This window comes from Ptychodera flava (assembly GCF_041260155.1).
Source record: "Ptychodera flava strain L36383 chromosome 23 unlocalized genomic scaffold, AS_Pfla_20210202 Scaffold_24__1_contigs__length_23054250_pilon, whole genome shotgun sequence".
Classification (NCBI taxonomy): Eukaryota; Metazoa; Hemichordata; class Enteropneusta; family Ptychoderidae; genus Ptychodera; species Ptychodera flava.
In genome coordinates, this window is record NW_027248278.1 from 8,635,691 (window position 1) to 8,654,934 (window position 19,244).

Genomic DNA, 19,244 nt, shown 5'->3' on the forward strand with positions numbered 1-19,244 from the left:
GGGATGTATATTTAACATCACCATTCCAATAACAGCAACTAAACAGTTATATACATTTGCAATTAAATAAAAGTACATGTTACAAAACTGTACAGATATCATGGGCGAGCCTCTGAACCACTTGAAGATTGATAGGGACACTAATCACTTAAAAAAATAAAAAGAACATTGCAAAATTCACTGGCATAAAAAACAACTCGACACATTTAAATAACAGTTACTACCTTCAAGATATAGAAACATATAGTTGCATGTACATACATAACCATTCATAGGTAAATACATACAGTATGATTACATATTTATATACGTTTTGTGAGTGTAAAACCGCTCGAACTTTGGAAAAAGACATATTATATGAAATTGATGATATCTAGGAAGATATCAACTAACCTGTTAAACAAAGACATTTCAAAAACGTAAAACCTACCTTTTCTCATTACCGGCTTAAACTGTTTCTTTATTCATGATTTCACAGAAATAAGAGAGCTTGAAGATATTTTAAATTGACAAATGTGCTCAATTAATGGGGGTTCTGAAAACGGTGACAGGTATTTCCCCATTTTGCGAGAGTATCATAGAGACCTTGACAAATTATGTGCATCAATTAATTGTAATAATATTCGTTAAATATTCATAACAAAATTAAAAGACATGAAAATATGGCTTATTTTAAGTTGTAAAGATAATACAATCGATTGGGCTGAGGTGGAACTATAGAGTATATATATATATATATATATATATATATATATATATATATATATATATATATATATATATATATGCGTGTATGTGTATAAATAAAATGCCAAAATGCCAAGACATTTTGTTATATATACTTTGTCGCAAACAATGTATGCATTTTTACAGAGGAAATAATGACTAAGATGTTACAAATGCCAGTTGAGTTAAATTTTGCAGATGTGATCAGAGGATATCATTTAAATCAAAGAAATTTGAAAACGTTGTAAATCTTGTTATTATCATAGCGAATTAGAAATATCTGTGATAAAAGCTACCGATCACGCTATGCATCTATGTGATTCAACAAACTTTAATCTTACAAGAGATATATTTCCTTAAGTAGAAAGTGTATATCTAAAGAAACCATCGAGGAATGTTACAAATTTGCTTTAATTAAATACGAACCAATCATTTCCCTTTTAAAAGGGAGACCTTTACGAGAAAGAGTAGAATACGATCTTGCTGGGCAAGTTACTGGATGGTAATATCAAGCCAATAAACCCTTCGCATACTAGCCTAACTTCTTATGGGTTTCTCCGCTTTGTTGATCACAATACCTCATCGCATCAATTCCAAAAGTAGGCGACACGGCAGTATCAAAGATGCGATACGATTTGATTACTTTATTGCTATTATGTACGTTGTACATTATTAGGAAATTGTCTTGCTGTCGTCACAAAAAACAACACAACAATACTTAAAAAAACGGACAATAAAAGCAACAAAATAACACCAAGAGACACGAGGAAAAATAAAGAATATAAAATCGCATGGATACAGGTGGTCCGAAATAAAATACAAGTGCAAAGTAAAGGTTGCGATGTGATAGACTTTACAGCACGTGGATAAATACTATCGCAAAAACGTGCGGTATTTACTTTAAAAGACCGGTAGCGCCTGCCAGATGGGAATAATTCCAAGAAGTCTTGAGCTGGATGAGTGTCGTCATCGATAATGTATGAGGCCCTGTTAGCTACACGCTGGCGATAGATATTGTCAAGTGAGGGTAAATCTGTACAAGAATCCTAAGATATCGAGCTGTAGTTGCAATTTTACATCATGGTGCTTTATCTTGCTAAGATGATGAGCCAAACCAACCCATGCTTGCCGTGTAAAATTACAAGTAATATTTAAAACAAATACCCTGGTCGTAAAACTGAAGCATGGCACCATAAACATGATAATAACGATTATTATGTCCTATTTCTGAGAATATGAACTTCGTTATCACTTTTGTGTAGATCATAGAATCTGTTTATTTCATTTTACCTTGAGTTCAAAGTTCATAATCTCTATGAGAGAATCCTCGACTTCAACAGTTTTTTTTCTTTGTTGGTAAAAATTTACAAAGGATCTGTGGCCATAGCGCTTTGACATAAATGATTTAAAAGGGCATAAACTGTGAATCAAAGAATAAAATGTACAAAATATGTCTAAAAATGAGAAAATTTATAAAAAATACATCTGCAACAGCAGTTGCTCTGCATAAATAAAAGTTGTAAGCTAAATGAAGAACTGACCAACATACTTTGTGTGTCTCCAGCATTTTACATTAAGCCAGCGTCGTTATCATGTGGATAATTCTGAACAGAGTCGTCAAAAAGTCCAGACGACCAATATCTCAAATGCTAATCAACCTACGACGACGGGAAAATTATTGAAAATCAAAAAAAAACTAATTTAATGGCTATTTGACAAAAATTTAAAATTCTTGTGAAAAAATACAGAAACAATAATCTCAAAACCACACATATGTAAGTTTTATCTTAATTACAAAAAAAAGTAATTTCGTGAAAATGCAAGCTATTATTGTAATAGGTGAACACTGTAAAAGTTGCATATTCTGTCAAATAGTAATTGTCAGTGACTGCCGTATCAACGCGTACACGAAAACGCGCGCGGACACGAAGACGAAAATAACTAAAGCACAGTGTGCCACCGACTCACTTTGTTGTCGACTCCAAGAATACTGAATAAGAGCGATACTTCACCTTCGGACGCCATCTCTCGAAAGCAGAGACTAGGAACAATCTCGTTACGAAATATTTCTGATTATAGCCATTTTGTATTCGGTGATGCATACTAATTACATGAAATATTAAAACTATTAAAGTCATAGTTTGATACCAGCCAAGCAAATCAAATTAAAAATATTTCTTTAGGATGTTTTGTGGAATGGTAAAAAATTTGTATGGACCGTCGAGGAATTTCTTTATGCCATTGAGGACTTCATTTCTTTCTGTTTCTGACATAGAATCTAAAACAGCCTCGTTCTCAAGCATATGTCCATCCTCTATGATGAAAGCCGGCCCTTTCGATGGGTTGCCTCCATATATTTTCATCGTGCATCTTGGGGATGGGAATGACTGTGTTCGTTTTTCAGGGGGGTTTTGGGGCTTAGCGAGAGCTCAAAATCTGTCAGATGTCGGTTCTTTGATTCTTTAATTTTGAGGATGAGGCCGGAAAGGTCTGGATACTCATTTTCCTTACACGCTATTGGTGGAACAAGTAACTCTCGCAAAGTCTTGTTCACTTTGAGTGAATCACACAAAGTCTCGAGAGATCTAGCGTTGACATGCACAGTCGTGGGATTGAGAGTTTTCCATCGTACAATCTGAAGGGAGCCACCGTAGTTGCAACCGACAGCACAGGATAGACAGTTTAAAACCTCATTGCTCATAGACCCACCATATAGTATGTACAGTGTTTGTAGTGTCTTATGTCCAATCAGGGCCCATAAAACATTCACTGCTAAATCACCTACATCATTCGAAAAGAAGAGAGTCAGATCGGTGAGGGTGCTGTTTCGCCTAAGAATGTCACAGATTCCGTAACATGGCTCACTTATTGTAAAACTTAGCTCCCGAATGGTTGTATTCGAGTCTAGAGCTTGGAACAGCGGTGTTACATCCGGGCAACACGCGTACGCCCTACAGCCTGGCGACCCGTTCGTACTAACGATCCAGAACGTGAAACATTTTAAAGTCATGTTATGCTGAAGTGCATCTCTGATAGGAGTAAAATCGACGTCTTCTAATGGGAAGGCAACGTGCGCCACGAAGGAAAACTTTGTTAAACTGGTATTGTTCTTTAAAAGTCCGCCAATACTGTCAAAAACGCCTGATCCAAAAAGCACAGTGGCACAATTTCTATTTCTAACTCTGAAAGTTTCGAATCTTTCAGTGAAGCAAGGGACAAGTTTGGGATGGGGGCCGGGATATCATAACTGATATGTTTATTATGAGGCGAAACTTCTCACGGCTTTGATTAGAGTTCAGACCTTCGAATAGCCCTGCTACCGTAGAGCATAATATATCCCAGTGTTGGTCGTCGGTCTCAGAACGAGAACAAGCTGAATTTAGCATAACAGTTTTAATGTTGGCGCATCGTTCGATCGCCGAGGACAAGTCAGCAGTTTGGAGGCCGCGATGAATATCGACGTTTAAAATTTCAATGGACGAGTTTTCCGACAAGTTTCTGAGAACATCCGAGAAGTGGTTATTCTGCAACTTATCGCTCAGAATCAGATATTGAGCGCCTTTTTTATTTTCGCTGTCAAAATGACTGTTTTTTAACACAGAGCAGAAACCACTTATTGTTTGATTGTCAAGGTAAACGCTAAATGGCTGTTTTCTATCGTAGGGGCCCTGACTTACTAAGGTGCAGCCTTCGCGAATGGATTTTAGACTCAATTCCGTTGGCAACTCGGAGGCGACAATCGATGCCACAGCTTCGTGGCCACCACTCTCACGTACATATAACAGACACTGTTGAAGCAGCAATTCGAAGTTCTCCTCATCTGATTTGTTCTCGAGCTTTTTGGAAAATTCCTTGACAAGCAACTTAGCCTCTTTTCCCAGTAAACCACACACAAACAAACCGACTGTATACAATTCTTTCTCGACAATATCATGAAAATCAGACCCTACAGCCTCGGTATCATTAAGCTTTGAACTAATATAGAGGCCGGCGAAATATTCTTGGAATGTTTTGTGAAGGAAGTTGCATGTTTTGGAACGCTTGATTCTGGACACCCCAACGTTTTTGGCCAAGAATCCAGTCAGTAGTAATTCTTCGGGAGAAATTTCTGATTGCCGAAATATCAATCTGTTTTCCCTTAGACCCTGCCAGGCATACTCTCCGAGTTTGCAGAGTTTGCTGGAGATATCACCCGGAGTTGATCGCCGTCGATTTCGACACCTTTGCGAGTAGTGCTGTAGTTTTTTGTGATTGACAATACCAAGCTAGCGTACAGTTCAGTGACTGTGTCCGGCAATTTTTCAGCGTTTTCCTCCAAAAGAACACATAGCAAAATCGTGTTCAAAGGAGTTTGACAGATTTCTGACAATACGCGCTTCGATTGGATTTCTTTGACCAATTTATCCCCTATGTCCACTCTGTTTACGAAATAATTAACGATAAAATTGTTCCTGTCCTTCGATGAGTATCCTGTAATTTTTAAGTTCGGGTGACAAAATTTCAAGATCGCGTCGAACTCATGAGGGCGCGATGTCACAATTACGGTGCTTCCGTACATGGTTTTGCCCTGAATCAGATTATCTAAATCGCTATTTTCAAAAGCCTCACGATCTATTTCATCTAGTCCGTCCAGGACAAATAAAAGGTCACAGGAATCTCGCAAAAGCTGATCCCATAACTCATCTTTACTGAACATAATTTGGTATTCCTCTGGGAGCTGCTCTATAATTGCATCGGCGATGTCTCCACTATAATCTCTCATTTCTATAAGAAAAGCGGCACTAAATTGCGGCAATTTCCCACAAGCCCATTCATATAGAACCTTGTGGCAAAATGTACTCTTCCCAATACCAGGGGGGCCCTCAACTCTCACCCGCCGGGGCAAACGAGCACTGTCCATTATATTCTCGAAGAGCTGAGAAACCTGTAATCGAAATGAATCTGACGAGCGTCCCCTACGGTCCTTTTCCGAAAACTGCAGGTTGGTATACACGTCGTTGAGTGGGAGGAAGAAGTCATGGCACCATGGTAACGGTTGTATTTCAGACAGATGGGATCTGTAAAATGTACGCAGAAAGTCTGCCACTTTGCCGACGATGAAGGATGGGTGCTTCGTTTGTCCTGGTGACGAAATCAAGAAAAAAAGAAGATTGACCGATAATAATTTAAGAAGATAGCGCGCACGGTCAAGTTGTAAAGAAGCAATGCATCGCATATTACAAAGTTTCATTTAAAAGACATGGTCGGTTCATGGATCATTTGTGAATGTCGCTGAAAACTAGGATTAATATATTTTCAATGAAGATCACAAAATAATGCAAAAATCTATGGAGAAAAGATACAACACAGGTTGTACAATAGGACTCACAAACCAAAAGCAGTGATGTTACCAAATTTGATACATCTCTACGGTTAGTGTTACACGCAAAGAATGAGTGGCCAATCGATTTGCTTATGACAAATCTAACAAAAGCCTTCAGGAAATAATATGTAAATGTTTTGATGAAGTTATTTCTGGCACGGACCAGAAACCTTGTAAAATATATATCACTAAAACCCGTAGGTTGACATCAGATATAGATACAGGGTTCATAGGTTGATTGAATAACTTCTTAATGCTTACAATGTTCGTTTAAATTGTACTTGTGGCATTAAGTATACATATCAATCGACTTTTTTTCTGGTTCATAGTGTGGAGGTCAATAGGAGCTGTCTGGAAATGGCCGTTAGTATACATTTATTGTAAGCTTGTCACGCGATCCAGTTTGCAATACCTCGAATTGTACCTGCGCTAGAATTTGCTTTGCCCAATAAGAGCGCCACCAGCGGCGACGCCTCAAACAGCTAGCAAAAGATGTCTTGTCCCCTGCTCCCATTTCTACCGCTGGCTGGGCTGCTTACGAAAATAGGGTCAGGTATGGGCTATTGTAAGCATGGCTATCATTGGTCAATAGTACGAGCGCAGGGATTGCATCGAATTTATTTCAAACTTAGGCTACCTTCAAACATAGTCCCTTACTGTGCTTCGGATTTAGATTTCATTTACCAAATGATGCAGTAATTTAATCTCAATGGTTTCCCGAACCAAGCAACCAATGTCGACATTGAATGAAAACGGAAAACCACTCGTGTTTGAGTCACTGATGTACAGGCGAAAGTAGCGATAGTCGAGTATTTAATGTTTGAAAAACATAGGGCCAATATCCCTGCAGCTAGTGCAGGCATGAGTGGTACAGAGGACGTACATAGCATAATAGTCGCGCCAGATATAGAGTGTGAAGAGGTCCTTTAGAAATATTCTTATGGAAGAAGAATTGTTTCAGTATGGCTCATACTCACAGCCACCCTATATACACAAACATCCGACAATGACCTGCAAAGAAAACTGCCAACTATGCCTATAGTGTCTTTGCCATCTATCTCTCACACTAGGTAGACAATTGTACAGGTAGTGTGATAAAACATCTTCAAACATTAAAGATCTATTAAAAAAAGCGGTTTCTGTGTCGATGATTCATTAAACATACAAAATAACAATAATTTGATAATGTAAATGCTTTTCGGTGATGGTACATCTCTGTATGAACAACATGGTAAATGTCATCAATATGACGCAGGTTTACTGGATGCACCACATTTTGCGGAGTTTGAACTCGCAATATCTACGATACTAATTCACCTGGCATAGCAGTCAGTTAGCTAAAACCCTTAAAATATATGTTTCAACAAGGGACGTGAAGAAAAGTGTTGTGTGTTTGCAAAGAGTTTGAACTTTCAATTTTTAGACATTAATCCATTTTAACGACCAGTTTTCAATTTAGTGATCGACAGTAAAAATGTGGTTGTCTAAACTTGAAATATTTGGGTAATTTAATCAGTTTCGTACTACACCGACAAACCAGGCAAAAATTTGCAATATTAACTATAAATATAAACAGAATAAACTCATTAGAATGAAACTAACTACAGCTTCATTAATTTCCAAATTTAGACATCAGTGTAAAACAGAAAGCTTTCAATTATTTCCCAGTTGTGTAAGAAGTATGTGTAACATTAAATGTGAATACATGTTGGGATTAAATAAAAATGTACAATTATTTTTGACAAATACTGCAGGCAAAATATAAAGGACGTCAATATTGTCCGAGTAAGTTGAAAGTTGTGATTGAGAGCAAAAAACTACGATTCATGTGTCCAATGATCAATGATACATGTAAATTTGAACCTTGGAAGGAGAAAATCTATACAGTGTCAGAGGGATAGGTAGTCGAAATTGTATTTTATTCAGTTTGTGTATTTGAATGATGTGATATCATCCTTTCATCTTATTCATCCCGTGTATGAGTTGCACTTGGCCTGCCCCCATGCTGTGATGATTACCTGAATCAATTAATGACGAAACAGCTGTTTGTACGTTGATTTAACACTATGATTGGAACTTAGACAATAATACCGGAGTCTGTATTCCCGGTAGGGTGCATCTTGCCATATGGAATTCATGCGGATCGAAATTAATCATCAGAATTTGGGTTTCCTCCATTAAATATTTAAGTCGGTCCACTATATAAAGTATAGCCTGAGATTTGTTTCCTTGATCAATTTTTACTACTAATTGATACAAAATATGATGTAGTATACATTACTTTAACAGTTTCTAAAATGTCTTGCAAGGTGTGAACAAAGTATCGGCTTAGGTCCTCCATACTGACTTGTATACTAAACTGCAAAGCAATCCGACAAGCGGTATTTGAGAAGAAGTCTTTTTATCAAAATTGGCAAAAATTACCAAAAAAGCACCGAATTGTATATTTCCTAATTATATGGAATTATCTCACCACGGCAATCCTACAGGACTTGTATACCAAATATCAAAGCCGTCTGCATAGCGGTTTGAAGAAAAAACTGACCAAGTTGACAAAAATGGCCAAAAAATACAGATATGGGCATAATTTGTGGGAAGCACATGTACATCATATGTTAAACCTGTCTGACCATAACTTTTGAAGGAGAATTTTTGACTAAAAATGGCAAAAATTGCCTCAAATTTTCAATGAGGTAATGCCTGCGCGCCGGAGTACGCCAAATATTAAAACTGTCTGACAAACGGCTTTGAACAATAAGATTTTTCGACCAATAATGACAATAATTGCCTTAAAAATACATACTTGCATATTTTCATCACAGTTTGAACAAATCTGTCATTGAGCAAAGTTATCCCAAGGGACTGTATACCAAATATCAAAGCTGTCTGACCAGCGGTTTTGAGGAAGACTTGTTTACCAAAACTGGCTTCTTCGAGCTATTTTGCATATTTACAAAATCAAAAGAAAATAAAAGATAGTTTACCATATTCATATGTTGCATCTACACAAATATCAACTCTGTAGGCTCTTGAATGGACGGGCATCCTCACATACATACATACATACATACATACATACATACATACATACATACATACATACATACATACATACATACATACAGACAGACAGACAGACAGACAGACAGACAGACAGACAGGCAGGCAGGCAGGCAGGCAGGCAGACTGACGCAGGATGCCAGACGGATACCCATCCTAATAGCTGCTATAGATTAGTCTATAGCTTATAGTCTATTTTATAGATTATAGTCTATAGTTGCTTAAAACCCATAGACGACATTCGTCAGTTCACCACTAAATGGCATCATAGAAGTAGAGTCAGAGACTTAAAAGTGAATTCATGCAAATAATTTCAATGTTGGACTTTTCGTCGTCTACTATTTCCAAGCTTGCCACTATTCAAATGTGTTGATTACATGTTATCGTTAGGTGATTGTGCTCATTAATATGCAGTCAAAATCCTGACTAAAATGGTGGTCCACATCCAGCCCATACCTGACCCTATTTTTGTAAGCAGCGCAGCCATCGGTATAAATGGGAAAGGGGACCAGACTACGAGCAATAGCAGTCGTAATTTAGATGCCTCAGCCAGGCGAGCAAAATCAGGTTGTTACCCACTATAAAACACGGTCACTCCACAATCATGTGTAAAATAAACAATAGCTATCACTGAAAAAAATTACCTAAACTTTGTCCTTCAGAGAAGCGGCAGTATCTCGTGATCAAATCTTCTCTCGGAATAGCCCTGAGCAAACTGATGAAAATGTCATGGTTGCCAGGCGACGTCAACCCTTTCCGATACAATTCCATGAAAAGGTCACCCGCCGAACCTTTCTCAGTTTCGCCACCAGGTGGTACCAATCCAGTTGACTGGCACTGACGCTTCAAACATTTTAATTCATCTACAAAAAAGAAGAAAGATTTCATTATTTAAAGCGAAAACATGAATAACCAAGTCACAGCCTTACAGAAGGGTGTTAAATGGTTCATCAATGACAATTAGTTCTTCATCATTAGCCAGAAAAATTGTATTCCACACCTTTTTCATAAATTCTTACAAAATGGCCACGATTTCCAAAGAAGTGAGTGATTAAAAGTTAAAAGTAACATAACTAAAACTTTCAATTAGTTTTACTGGATAAAAAAGACCTTGTTTGCAATAAAAGGCAGATAATGAGGCCGATGCGACTATCCATTCGAGGAACATGAAATGGAATGGAACTGAAGTTCTGGAACCATTCCAAAAAGGAATGGTTCAAAAATTGGAATGAAACGGTTTCATTTAGGAATGGGATGGTTCCAAATTGGAATTTACAAAATGCAAATTCCAAACTGGAATTTCCAGTACAGGTCTCCTTTTTGAACTTGGGGGCTTCTCCAAGATTTGGGGCATTTTGAAAAGTAGATGATGTTGTTGCAAAGTTATTCATTGTGGTTGGCATGTACATTAAATTCATGTGGACAGGCTTTCTATGGGGCACAGGGTGAATTTGCTCGGGGAAGGTACATGAGGATTTCAGAAATAAAAATTTGCAAATCACCAAAGGAACAAAAAACATTAATTTTGCTTTAAAACAGAAAGTTGCAGTCGATTAACTATACATTAAGAAGAAACACTGAAGTACACTTTGGAAAGAAATTCCTACCATGATGGACAGAAAAATTGTTGACACCATATTTCCTCCCACCCCTTCCCACAGATCACATGGTTCTCCTCTTGGTAAAGTTCTGAGCGTGTGGTGTTTCTCAGTAAATTATCTTATGACTAATAACTCTTGAAAGAGTTTCATGTGACCGATAATTCTCAAAACGTAGGCCTGTAAGTGATGCAAATCTTCAGTAGAAACTTTGTGTTAATCACGAAAATAGTGTTTAATTTCCACTTGCCTATATCTGTTAATATGCAGCTGTATATACTACAATAATTAATTAATTAATTGATAGCATCTCTAATCTCAATTGGTTCTAAATTTTACAAAGTTTAGAAAAGATATATGACAAAGTAAAGCTAACTTTATGTGTTTTCTTGACTGTCTAAGAGGAAATGTTCATGCCATTTCCTGCACAACGTGTGTTATCACCAGTTGCAGCGTGACATCTGAATCATAACATTTGGCTCAGTACCTTTTTCACAATTCATGCAGACTTTCATATCGATTTCATTGGGATAAGCTGGAGTCCTACATTTCAAAAAGTGATTTTGCATGATATTGTGATCTTCAGTGAAGGATTTCCACTTCACAAGCTTGAGCCTTTTTAGCCATTTTTTTATCCATTAGAATTTGACATTGTGGTGAAAAGACTGCCGTTCAGTCTATATTTAATAATTCTTTTATGTAACATAACTGGCATATTGAATAATGCATTTATGTAACATAACTGGCAAAACTGCCAATAGATATCCAAGAAAATGCCATATGTCGCCATCATATGCCGTTCCTGGAAGTGCTCCTTACTTTCCTTTAAAAGCTAAAAAAATCATTAGGAATTACTCTTTGATATCAGATACGTCATCAACATGTGACGTCATATCTACATGACAGTTAATGCGTTCGGCAAACATCAAAGTGCAAAAGAGACTGACCCAGCAAAGGTACGGTAGTTTCCTGCATTCGCTGGAATTATGTTTCGAGACAAAGGTCACGGAAGTGTATCTCCAAGGTTATATGTAGCAGTGGCTTTCAATGTCCTCTCTGATTTAAGTTTCAGATCAGTTTACCTGCAGGTAATATGCAAAAATTGAACCATCTCCTTTTAGATGTGGTTAACTGATTCTTATATCTGTAGTTGACTTACTTCTTATATTTTTAAAACATAAACTTCCTGCTTTGTCAGATTTACATAGACGGTTGCTAGGTAACCAGTATTGCGAGCACATAATCTCCGACGTGGTGTAATTGAGCATATATACTCGTCTAGCATGATGCAATGCCCATTACACGGATATAAAAGTGCGTCGAACCCTGCATTGTACATGTTAAGCAAAGTTCTCACCGTCCGGTGGATGGATGGATGGATGGGTGGATGGGTGGGTAGATAGATGGATGAATAGATGGATGGATGAATGGATGGATAGATGGATGGATGGATAGATGGATGAATGGATGGATGGGTGGCTAGATAGACGGATGAACGTATGAATGTATGGATGTATGGATGGATGGATGGATGGATGGATGGATGGATGGATGGCTTGGTGGCTGGAGTGATGTATGGATGTATGGAAGGGTGTATTTGATGATGGAGCTAAAATCAAGCTATCAACAGAAATAACTACAAATGAACAACAAATTAGGACCAGGAGAATAATGGCAACACTCCACACGATGACGATAAGTTGACTGTTCCGTTCAGAACTGTACTTTGCACACTGAAATCCTGCATAAATTACATTTTTTATCTTATTATGCCGTTATATTACATTTTACCAGAAAGCGGACAGTCGGTTTGAACTCAGTTTACAAGCAACGATATCATAAATATAACTCCACTTCTGCTGTGACCTTGAGTTGGGACACAAGCTCCCATGAACTATACCTGACTGAACCCGGAACGTTCTACATAAAAAGAGATGTGTCTTTGTTCTATCACGCTGTGCCTTCTCTCTTTACACAAAGTTCATGCATATCTGTGTCAGTGTGCGGAACATCTGGACATCAAGCGGTATCAGGATGTAACAGGTGCCGCCTACTAAGGGACCGTCCCAGATTGTCGCATAAGTTCAAGAAACGGAATTCCTTCATTTACATCAAACCTCCCCTAAACGGAAGTTTTAAAAGTGCAAAATGTTGATGTTTGCCTAAGATTTCAAAGTAGCATTTTGCTATAGCCACTGGAGAATATGTACGTTTGGGTGTGGCCAAACGCAATTAGTTGCATTTACCGTGTGCATGATTTATCGACGGCCCTAATTACTACCGAAAAGAGCCAAGCGACTAAGGCCAGTCTAAAACGCTACATTTCCACATTGCGATGCGATTGCAAGTTATGTAGAACTGATGGCCGATATAGGACTACTGTGTTATGCAGAGGACTCCTTATCTGTGACACATGTGTTGATGAAGAAGTTGGAAATCTTTGATAGCTCATTTCAGTGGCCTGACAAAATGGCAATAATGGCTGCAGAAATACACAATTAAAGATTTCATCATAATTTGATTATACCAGATTAAGATCATCCCCAAAGACAAGGCTATCAGACGAGTAGTTTTTTGAGACCAAAAATGGCAAAATTTACCCCAAAACGTTGCAGATGTCATCATATTTCCAATATATTATATTAAAATAACCCATCGGAACCTGTATACCAAATATCAAAGCTTTCAGACCAGCAGTTTTTGAGAAACAATTTTTTTTGACCAAAAATGACAAAACTGCCCCAAAATACAAATTTGCAGATTTCATAATCATTTTAATATATCACATTAAGTTCATCTGTTGGAACCTGTATACCCAATATCAAAGCTATCGGACTAATACTTTTGAGAAAAAAAAACATTTCGACCAAAAATTGCAAAAAATGCCCAAAAATTACAAAAGTGTAGATTTTAATATAATTTGAATATGTCACATTTCGCTCATCCCTATTAGCCTGTATACCAAATAATAAAGCTGTCAGACAAGCGGTTTTGGTGAAACAAAGTCTTTGACCAAAAATGACAAAAATTGCCTTTAAAATACAAATATAAATTTTCTGTACAACCAAATATCAAAGCTATCTAACCTGTAGTACCTTTTTAAGAAGAAATTTTTTGACCAAAACGGCAAAATTGCCTTATAGATACAGATATGCAAATTTAACCACGATTTGAACAAATCTATCTCAGGTCACCCCGAGTAAATTGCATATCAAATTTCAAAGCAATCGGATATCAGAGAAGAAGATGTTTTTTACCAAAAACAACAAAAGATACCCCAATAACACAAATATGCAAATTTCACCGTGATTTGAAGAAACCTAACTGAGGTCACCCAAATGAACGGCATATCAAATTTCAAAGCAATGGGACATGTCGCTTTATAGTCCGGGGTCACTTGTCATGATTTTGGCTTCCGTGTGCATTTCGTGAAGACTCTTGTCAACATATATCATTTTGTTCCTTAATATCTTGAGAGTCCAAAAAACATTGTTGGCATTTTTTCTTTCCACTTTGTCAAGGTCAAATTCAAGGTCATTCGTTACTCCACAAATTCCATTGATTAAACATTGTAGTGCGTACAAAATGGCTATACTCATCGACCAAATTACTTTATAATACCTTCAGTGATGGAAGGGAACTTCACAGCTCATAATAGATTTTAAAAACCTTATTGTTTTTGTTTTTTTACCATTTTATATGGATTTATATGCAATTACAAGGATTTGCTTGTATTGCAGTTGTACATCTTTTTCCATGTACTGTGTTAATACGGATAGTTTCCAATCGGATTCGAACCCACAACATACGGCATCAGTCGTTAAATAATGACACAGATCGGTTTTTGATATGCACTGTGCTTGACAACTACATCATAAATTTCCGTGCATCTCAGCGTAAGCCATCCGCAGTATAACCAACTCTGGTAGGTTGTAAATTCCAGACCTCTGTGCAGAATGTCACTAGTGTAGATAGGATTGCTATGCAGCTAGCAGTGTGGACTCTCTGCTTGTAGTGAGAGGAAGTCATCCCCTTTCCTCGCATCTCTCTCCATAGTAATATAAAACGATTTGTATTTTTTCCTAACAATAGCAGGGATGAGAGACTTGTTGCTAATCATAGGCTACATGCAGAAGCAATTTATCAAAACTAAGCCTCTGCGCTGAGAAATATAGGCTATTACCTGTGGCTTTTGAAAATCAACTCCAGTACGCACAATGCTGTACTAACCAAGACACCCATTGTTAAAATATTGATACTGAGTACGAAAAATGATTCATGAACAATGGCTTGAACCTTTATTGTGAGACACTGGAAGTCTGTAGATTATTTAGGGTTAAAAACGACGAGATTAGTCATATACGGTGTTAGTAGTTTCTCAGAAACGTTATCCAAAGGCTATTTACTCGATATTTTATTGTCACCGAATCTTGACATTTAGTGGTTGCATTTCACATATACATATTTCACATAACTGACATTGCATGCAAATAACTTCGTCAAAACTTTCAGTAAAAAGCATTTCATTCCTCCCAAAAGAGGACGTTATGCCTGATATGTCAGGAAGCAAGTGGTGAGCTTGTGTCACATATCCCACTGAATATGACACAGTGCTGGAGTTTGTTCACCAGAGAGGTGAATTTTTTGATGATGTCTTTCCAAGAATATGTTCAAGACTCAGGGATGATGATTCCTCTTTCCTTCGAGATTGTGGTGCTAGCTGGCATAGGGAATGCTATGCAAATACTTGCCATAAAGGTCTACTCCAGTGAGCAAAATTGCGCCATGAAAAAGCTTAAGAGCAAGGTGATAGCTATGTATTAATAGGTTTAGCTCGTGGACGACCCTGTACACCAACTTTACTCTCATCTACCATGTAAAGTGCTGGTTCATCTGAACCTAAAGTTGTTTTCACTAGATCATCAGCTAGTACATACGACAAAAACATGTGTTTTTTCTGTCAACACTATATATTTCCTTCGGGTCCTCTCCATAAGGTTTCTTCATTCAATGCTGGGAAAAAACTACAAAAAGCAGTAAACCACGGAAAATCAGACTTGTTGAAAGTCAGACTCAGTGGTGCAAAATATCCAAAGGATGCTAAAGCCATGACATTAAATATCAATCACAAAAGATGTTGGATTGCAAAATTTAAACACAAATGCAGACACATTGTGTGAGACTGGATCTGCAAATGTCGGCAATGATAAATACCACCATGCTTGCTGCAGATATCAATTGTTTCCTTGTTGGAAAATTCTTTAGCTGAAGGTTCAGTTTTAAACCTGGGCGAAGTACATGACTCATATTTGGCAATACGTAAGGAACATGGAATTGTGAACCCATCAATTGGAAATAGGAAATTAAAGAAAATTATAACTGATCACATGAAAGTGTGGAATTTGGAAAATCTGCACGACACAGTGAACCAGAATTGGCTTTGCTAAATGCTACTAAAGATGCAGCAATACAGGGAGTTGCTGAGGAAAGTATAGAGGAAAATGTAAGAGTACTGTTCAAAGCTGCCAAAATTTTGAGAAAAGCAATATCATTTTCAAGAAGTACACCAACCAAAGGCAGTCTTATCCAAGCAATTCTCAGAGCCCATTATCAAACAATGATATGGAAAATGATATCATCGCCTAGCCCGACTTTCCACCTCCAGCAAACTAACAATGGAAGCTGGAGGAAAACACATTCATACCCATAGTAAGCATGCTTCCTCCTTTCCCTGAAGCTGTTGTGCATTTGATCAGATATTCTTGTAAACAAAATATATACAAAACAAATATCTGCTCTTGCAAGACGAATGCAATGACATCACATGTACGGAAATGTGTCACTGTGAGGCTGATGAAAATTATTGTCCGAACCGTTCACCTCCTATAAGTGACACTTTTGTTGATGATTTTGATAATGATTAACAACTTAAGCATGAAAATCTTCTGGTTTTTTTAAAGTCACTCATGCAGAGTTATCAAAGTTTTGAAGTTGCTGTGTGATCGTATTACTTTTATAACAAAACTTTCTTCAGATTAGTGATTATGGCATTAAAAGTCATTGACCTTTGACAGGAAATGTTAGACATCTGACTTCCTGAGAATGTTGTATAAGTTTTATGAATCTGAAATAGTATGCAAGATAATCATTGTGATGTTTTAAGATATGGAAGGCATTTCTACGAAAATTAAAAAGAAATTTCATACTGACCTTCAATTGACCTTTGGTAAAGTAGTTCTATAGGTATTTTTAATACAATAACCTTTTTTTCAAAAAACCTCAATTTTAATGATTGTAAGGAATAATTCACATCAAAATGCATGTTTCCAAAGGTAATATGGTTGCAAACTGGCCATAAAGTCTGTTCATGGCTAAGAAAAACAAAATTTTCTCGACTTTAAGGAAATGACCTTGAAATGACCTTCAGAGTTGTCAAAAAAATGCCAACAATTTTTTTTGAAAAACTTGGCCATTAAGTAAATCGATGAGCTAGGTTGGCAAAAATCTTCACTAAAAACACACGGAATGACAATTGACCCCGGACTATTAGAGGAGAATACAATTGTTGACGGACGACGGATGGACGACGACGACGACGACGACAGAAAATCAGCCTATTTGATAAGCTCCGCGCGGCTGAAAGCGGAGTTAATGGACGTAGTAGCAAACAACATCTGCAGTCAGAATCTGAAAAACAATTAAAACATTGCAATACTCGCAGATACGTGTAGATAGTAGGAGACAGTCTCAAGTATCAAACAGAATTGTCCTTAGTTGCGCAATAGTCACTTACCGTCTGTAATTTCTCTGGACAAACCTTCGAGAAACGAGATGGCTGGGTCGAAGCCTTGCTTGCTTGCCATCGCTGTTGTGTATGCCTTGCCCTTGTCTGGTACGGGCAGGTATTTGGTTGTGTCTATAAAGGTGGGCTGGTTAAAACTCTGCTGCTGTGGGCGTACGGATGACGTCACTGTAGCTGTCCGCCGACACACTTGACGGTACTCGTGCGCTCTAAAAAGAGCACTTCCGGTTCTATTTACAGAGGTCACCTAGAGGCCACGCGAACTTGTGACATATTTTTCTATTCCCATAAGTTCAGAATTTTGTCGCCCGTCCATTGTGTATAAAAAGAGGTTGGTTTTCTGCTTTTAAAAGCATGTTGAGTCATCCAACAATTGATTTGCCGACATATTCTGTTAATGAACAGTGTCGTTGCATTTAATTGTCACGCATTCTTTGAAAGCTATATTCCTTATCATAGATTACATGAAAACCCAATAATACTAATTATATTACCATGCCAGCTTTTAATTGGTCGAGCTGAACCACGTGACTGCCCACAAATACATAGTAATGGTTTGTTTTCATGCCCATGAATATGAATAATATCGTAAACACAGTAACTTTTCGACTAAAACGAAAATTGTGATTTGTACAAAGATCATAATCAACCACAAAATAAAATGGAGCATTTTTGGGCCAAGTTTAGACACTTGTTTTCAAAAAAATCTCCGGATTTGCAAAATTTTTGCAGCGGGCGCACTACTCACTGACAGGTTCTGGTGCCCCGTTGTTGTTCGCACGGGAAATTTTCGTGAATCTTGACGGTTTTTCGGGGTTCGTTGATAATATAATTGAAATAACAGACTCCGCGCTGACCATTAAACCTCGGCAAGCCTCGCCCGATAATTTTTGGCTTTCCTCTCGCCCTTGCCCATAAATAAACGTTCATGGTCAGCGCGTCGTCCGTTATTTCTATAATATTATATTTGTAAAGGGTAGAGAATCTTAAGTTTAGTACAGTAGCAATAGTTAACTTGAAGGATGAAGTGGTACACAGTAGAAAATGCCCCTTTCAATGAACATGCAGAGAAAACTCTGTGAGTCATTGGGGAGAGCGGCTAGGTTTTGGGAGTTACGGGATAGTTTTAACAATCGTTACTGCCGTTTAAGTTATCATCGCAACAAAGGCTGTTAACTAGCAGAATGGTCACCGAGGCTCTTTTTGTTGGACACTTGCTGTTTTCCAATAATATTTCGACTCATTGTGGATTCAGTTGTCCATGAACAGGTGTGAGAAAGGTTTAAACGTGAAAACTCCGAGACGGTACAAACGACATTCTGGTTATTATCGGACAGTCTATTTTACTGTATTTCTTTGACATTAACGATATTCTATATCATAAAGACACGTCACTGCTAAATGACATTCGCCAGCCTCGTTCTCTATGTAATTAACTATGATGTGGCGTGGACAACAAAATGCCCGCGCTAAATCATCAGGTAACCAAAAAATATCTGAAAAGCACATTTCCAGGCTAAGTTTTCAATAAAATATTTCTGCTCTTTTGATGAAACGACAGGTTTGGGTGAACGCGTCCCCATCAATGTAAGGTTAATTGCGCATCCTCGTTCACGAATCGCTTATGTATGTAGTTGTCGACCTTTCCATAGTACTTTACTTGCTTTACGCATTCTTTTATTTACTAACATTTAAA

At 37.6% G+C, this 19,244-nt stretch overlaps 1 protein-coding gene across 1 annotated transcript; it reads right to left on the minus strand.

Annotated features, from left to right (window-relative positions):
• Positions 1–888: 888 nt before the first annotated feature.
• LOC139124658 (NACHT, LRR and PYD domains-containing protein 6-like) lies at positions 889–17,661 on the minus strand. The gene is made up of 3 exons (XM_070690781.1): positions 17,540–17,661; positions 9,793–10,011; positions 889–5,847 (listed from the first exon to the last, which is right to left on the minus strand). Exons 1-3 carry the CDS (start codon positions 17,607–17,609, stop codon positions 4,865–4,867), a joined length of 1,272 nt encoding a protein of 423 aa, XP_070546882.1. The 5' UTR covers positions 17,610–17,661; the 3' UTR covers positions 889–4,864.
• Positions 17,662–19,244: the final 1,583 nt, after the last annotated feature.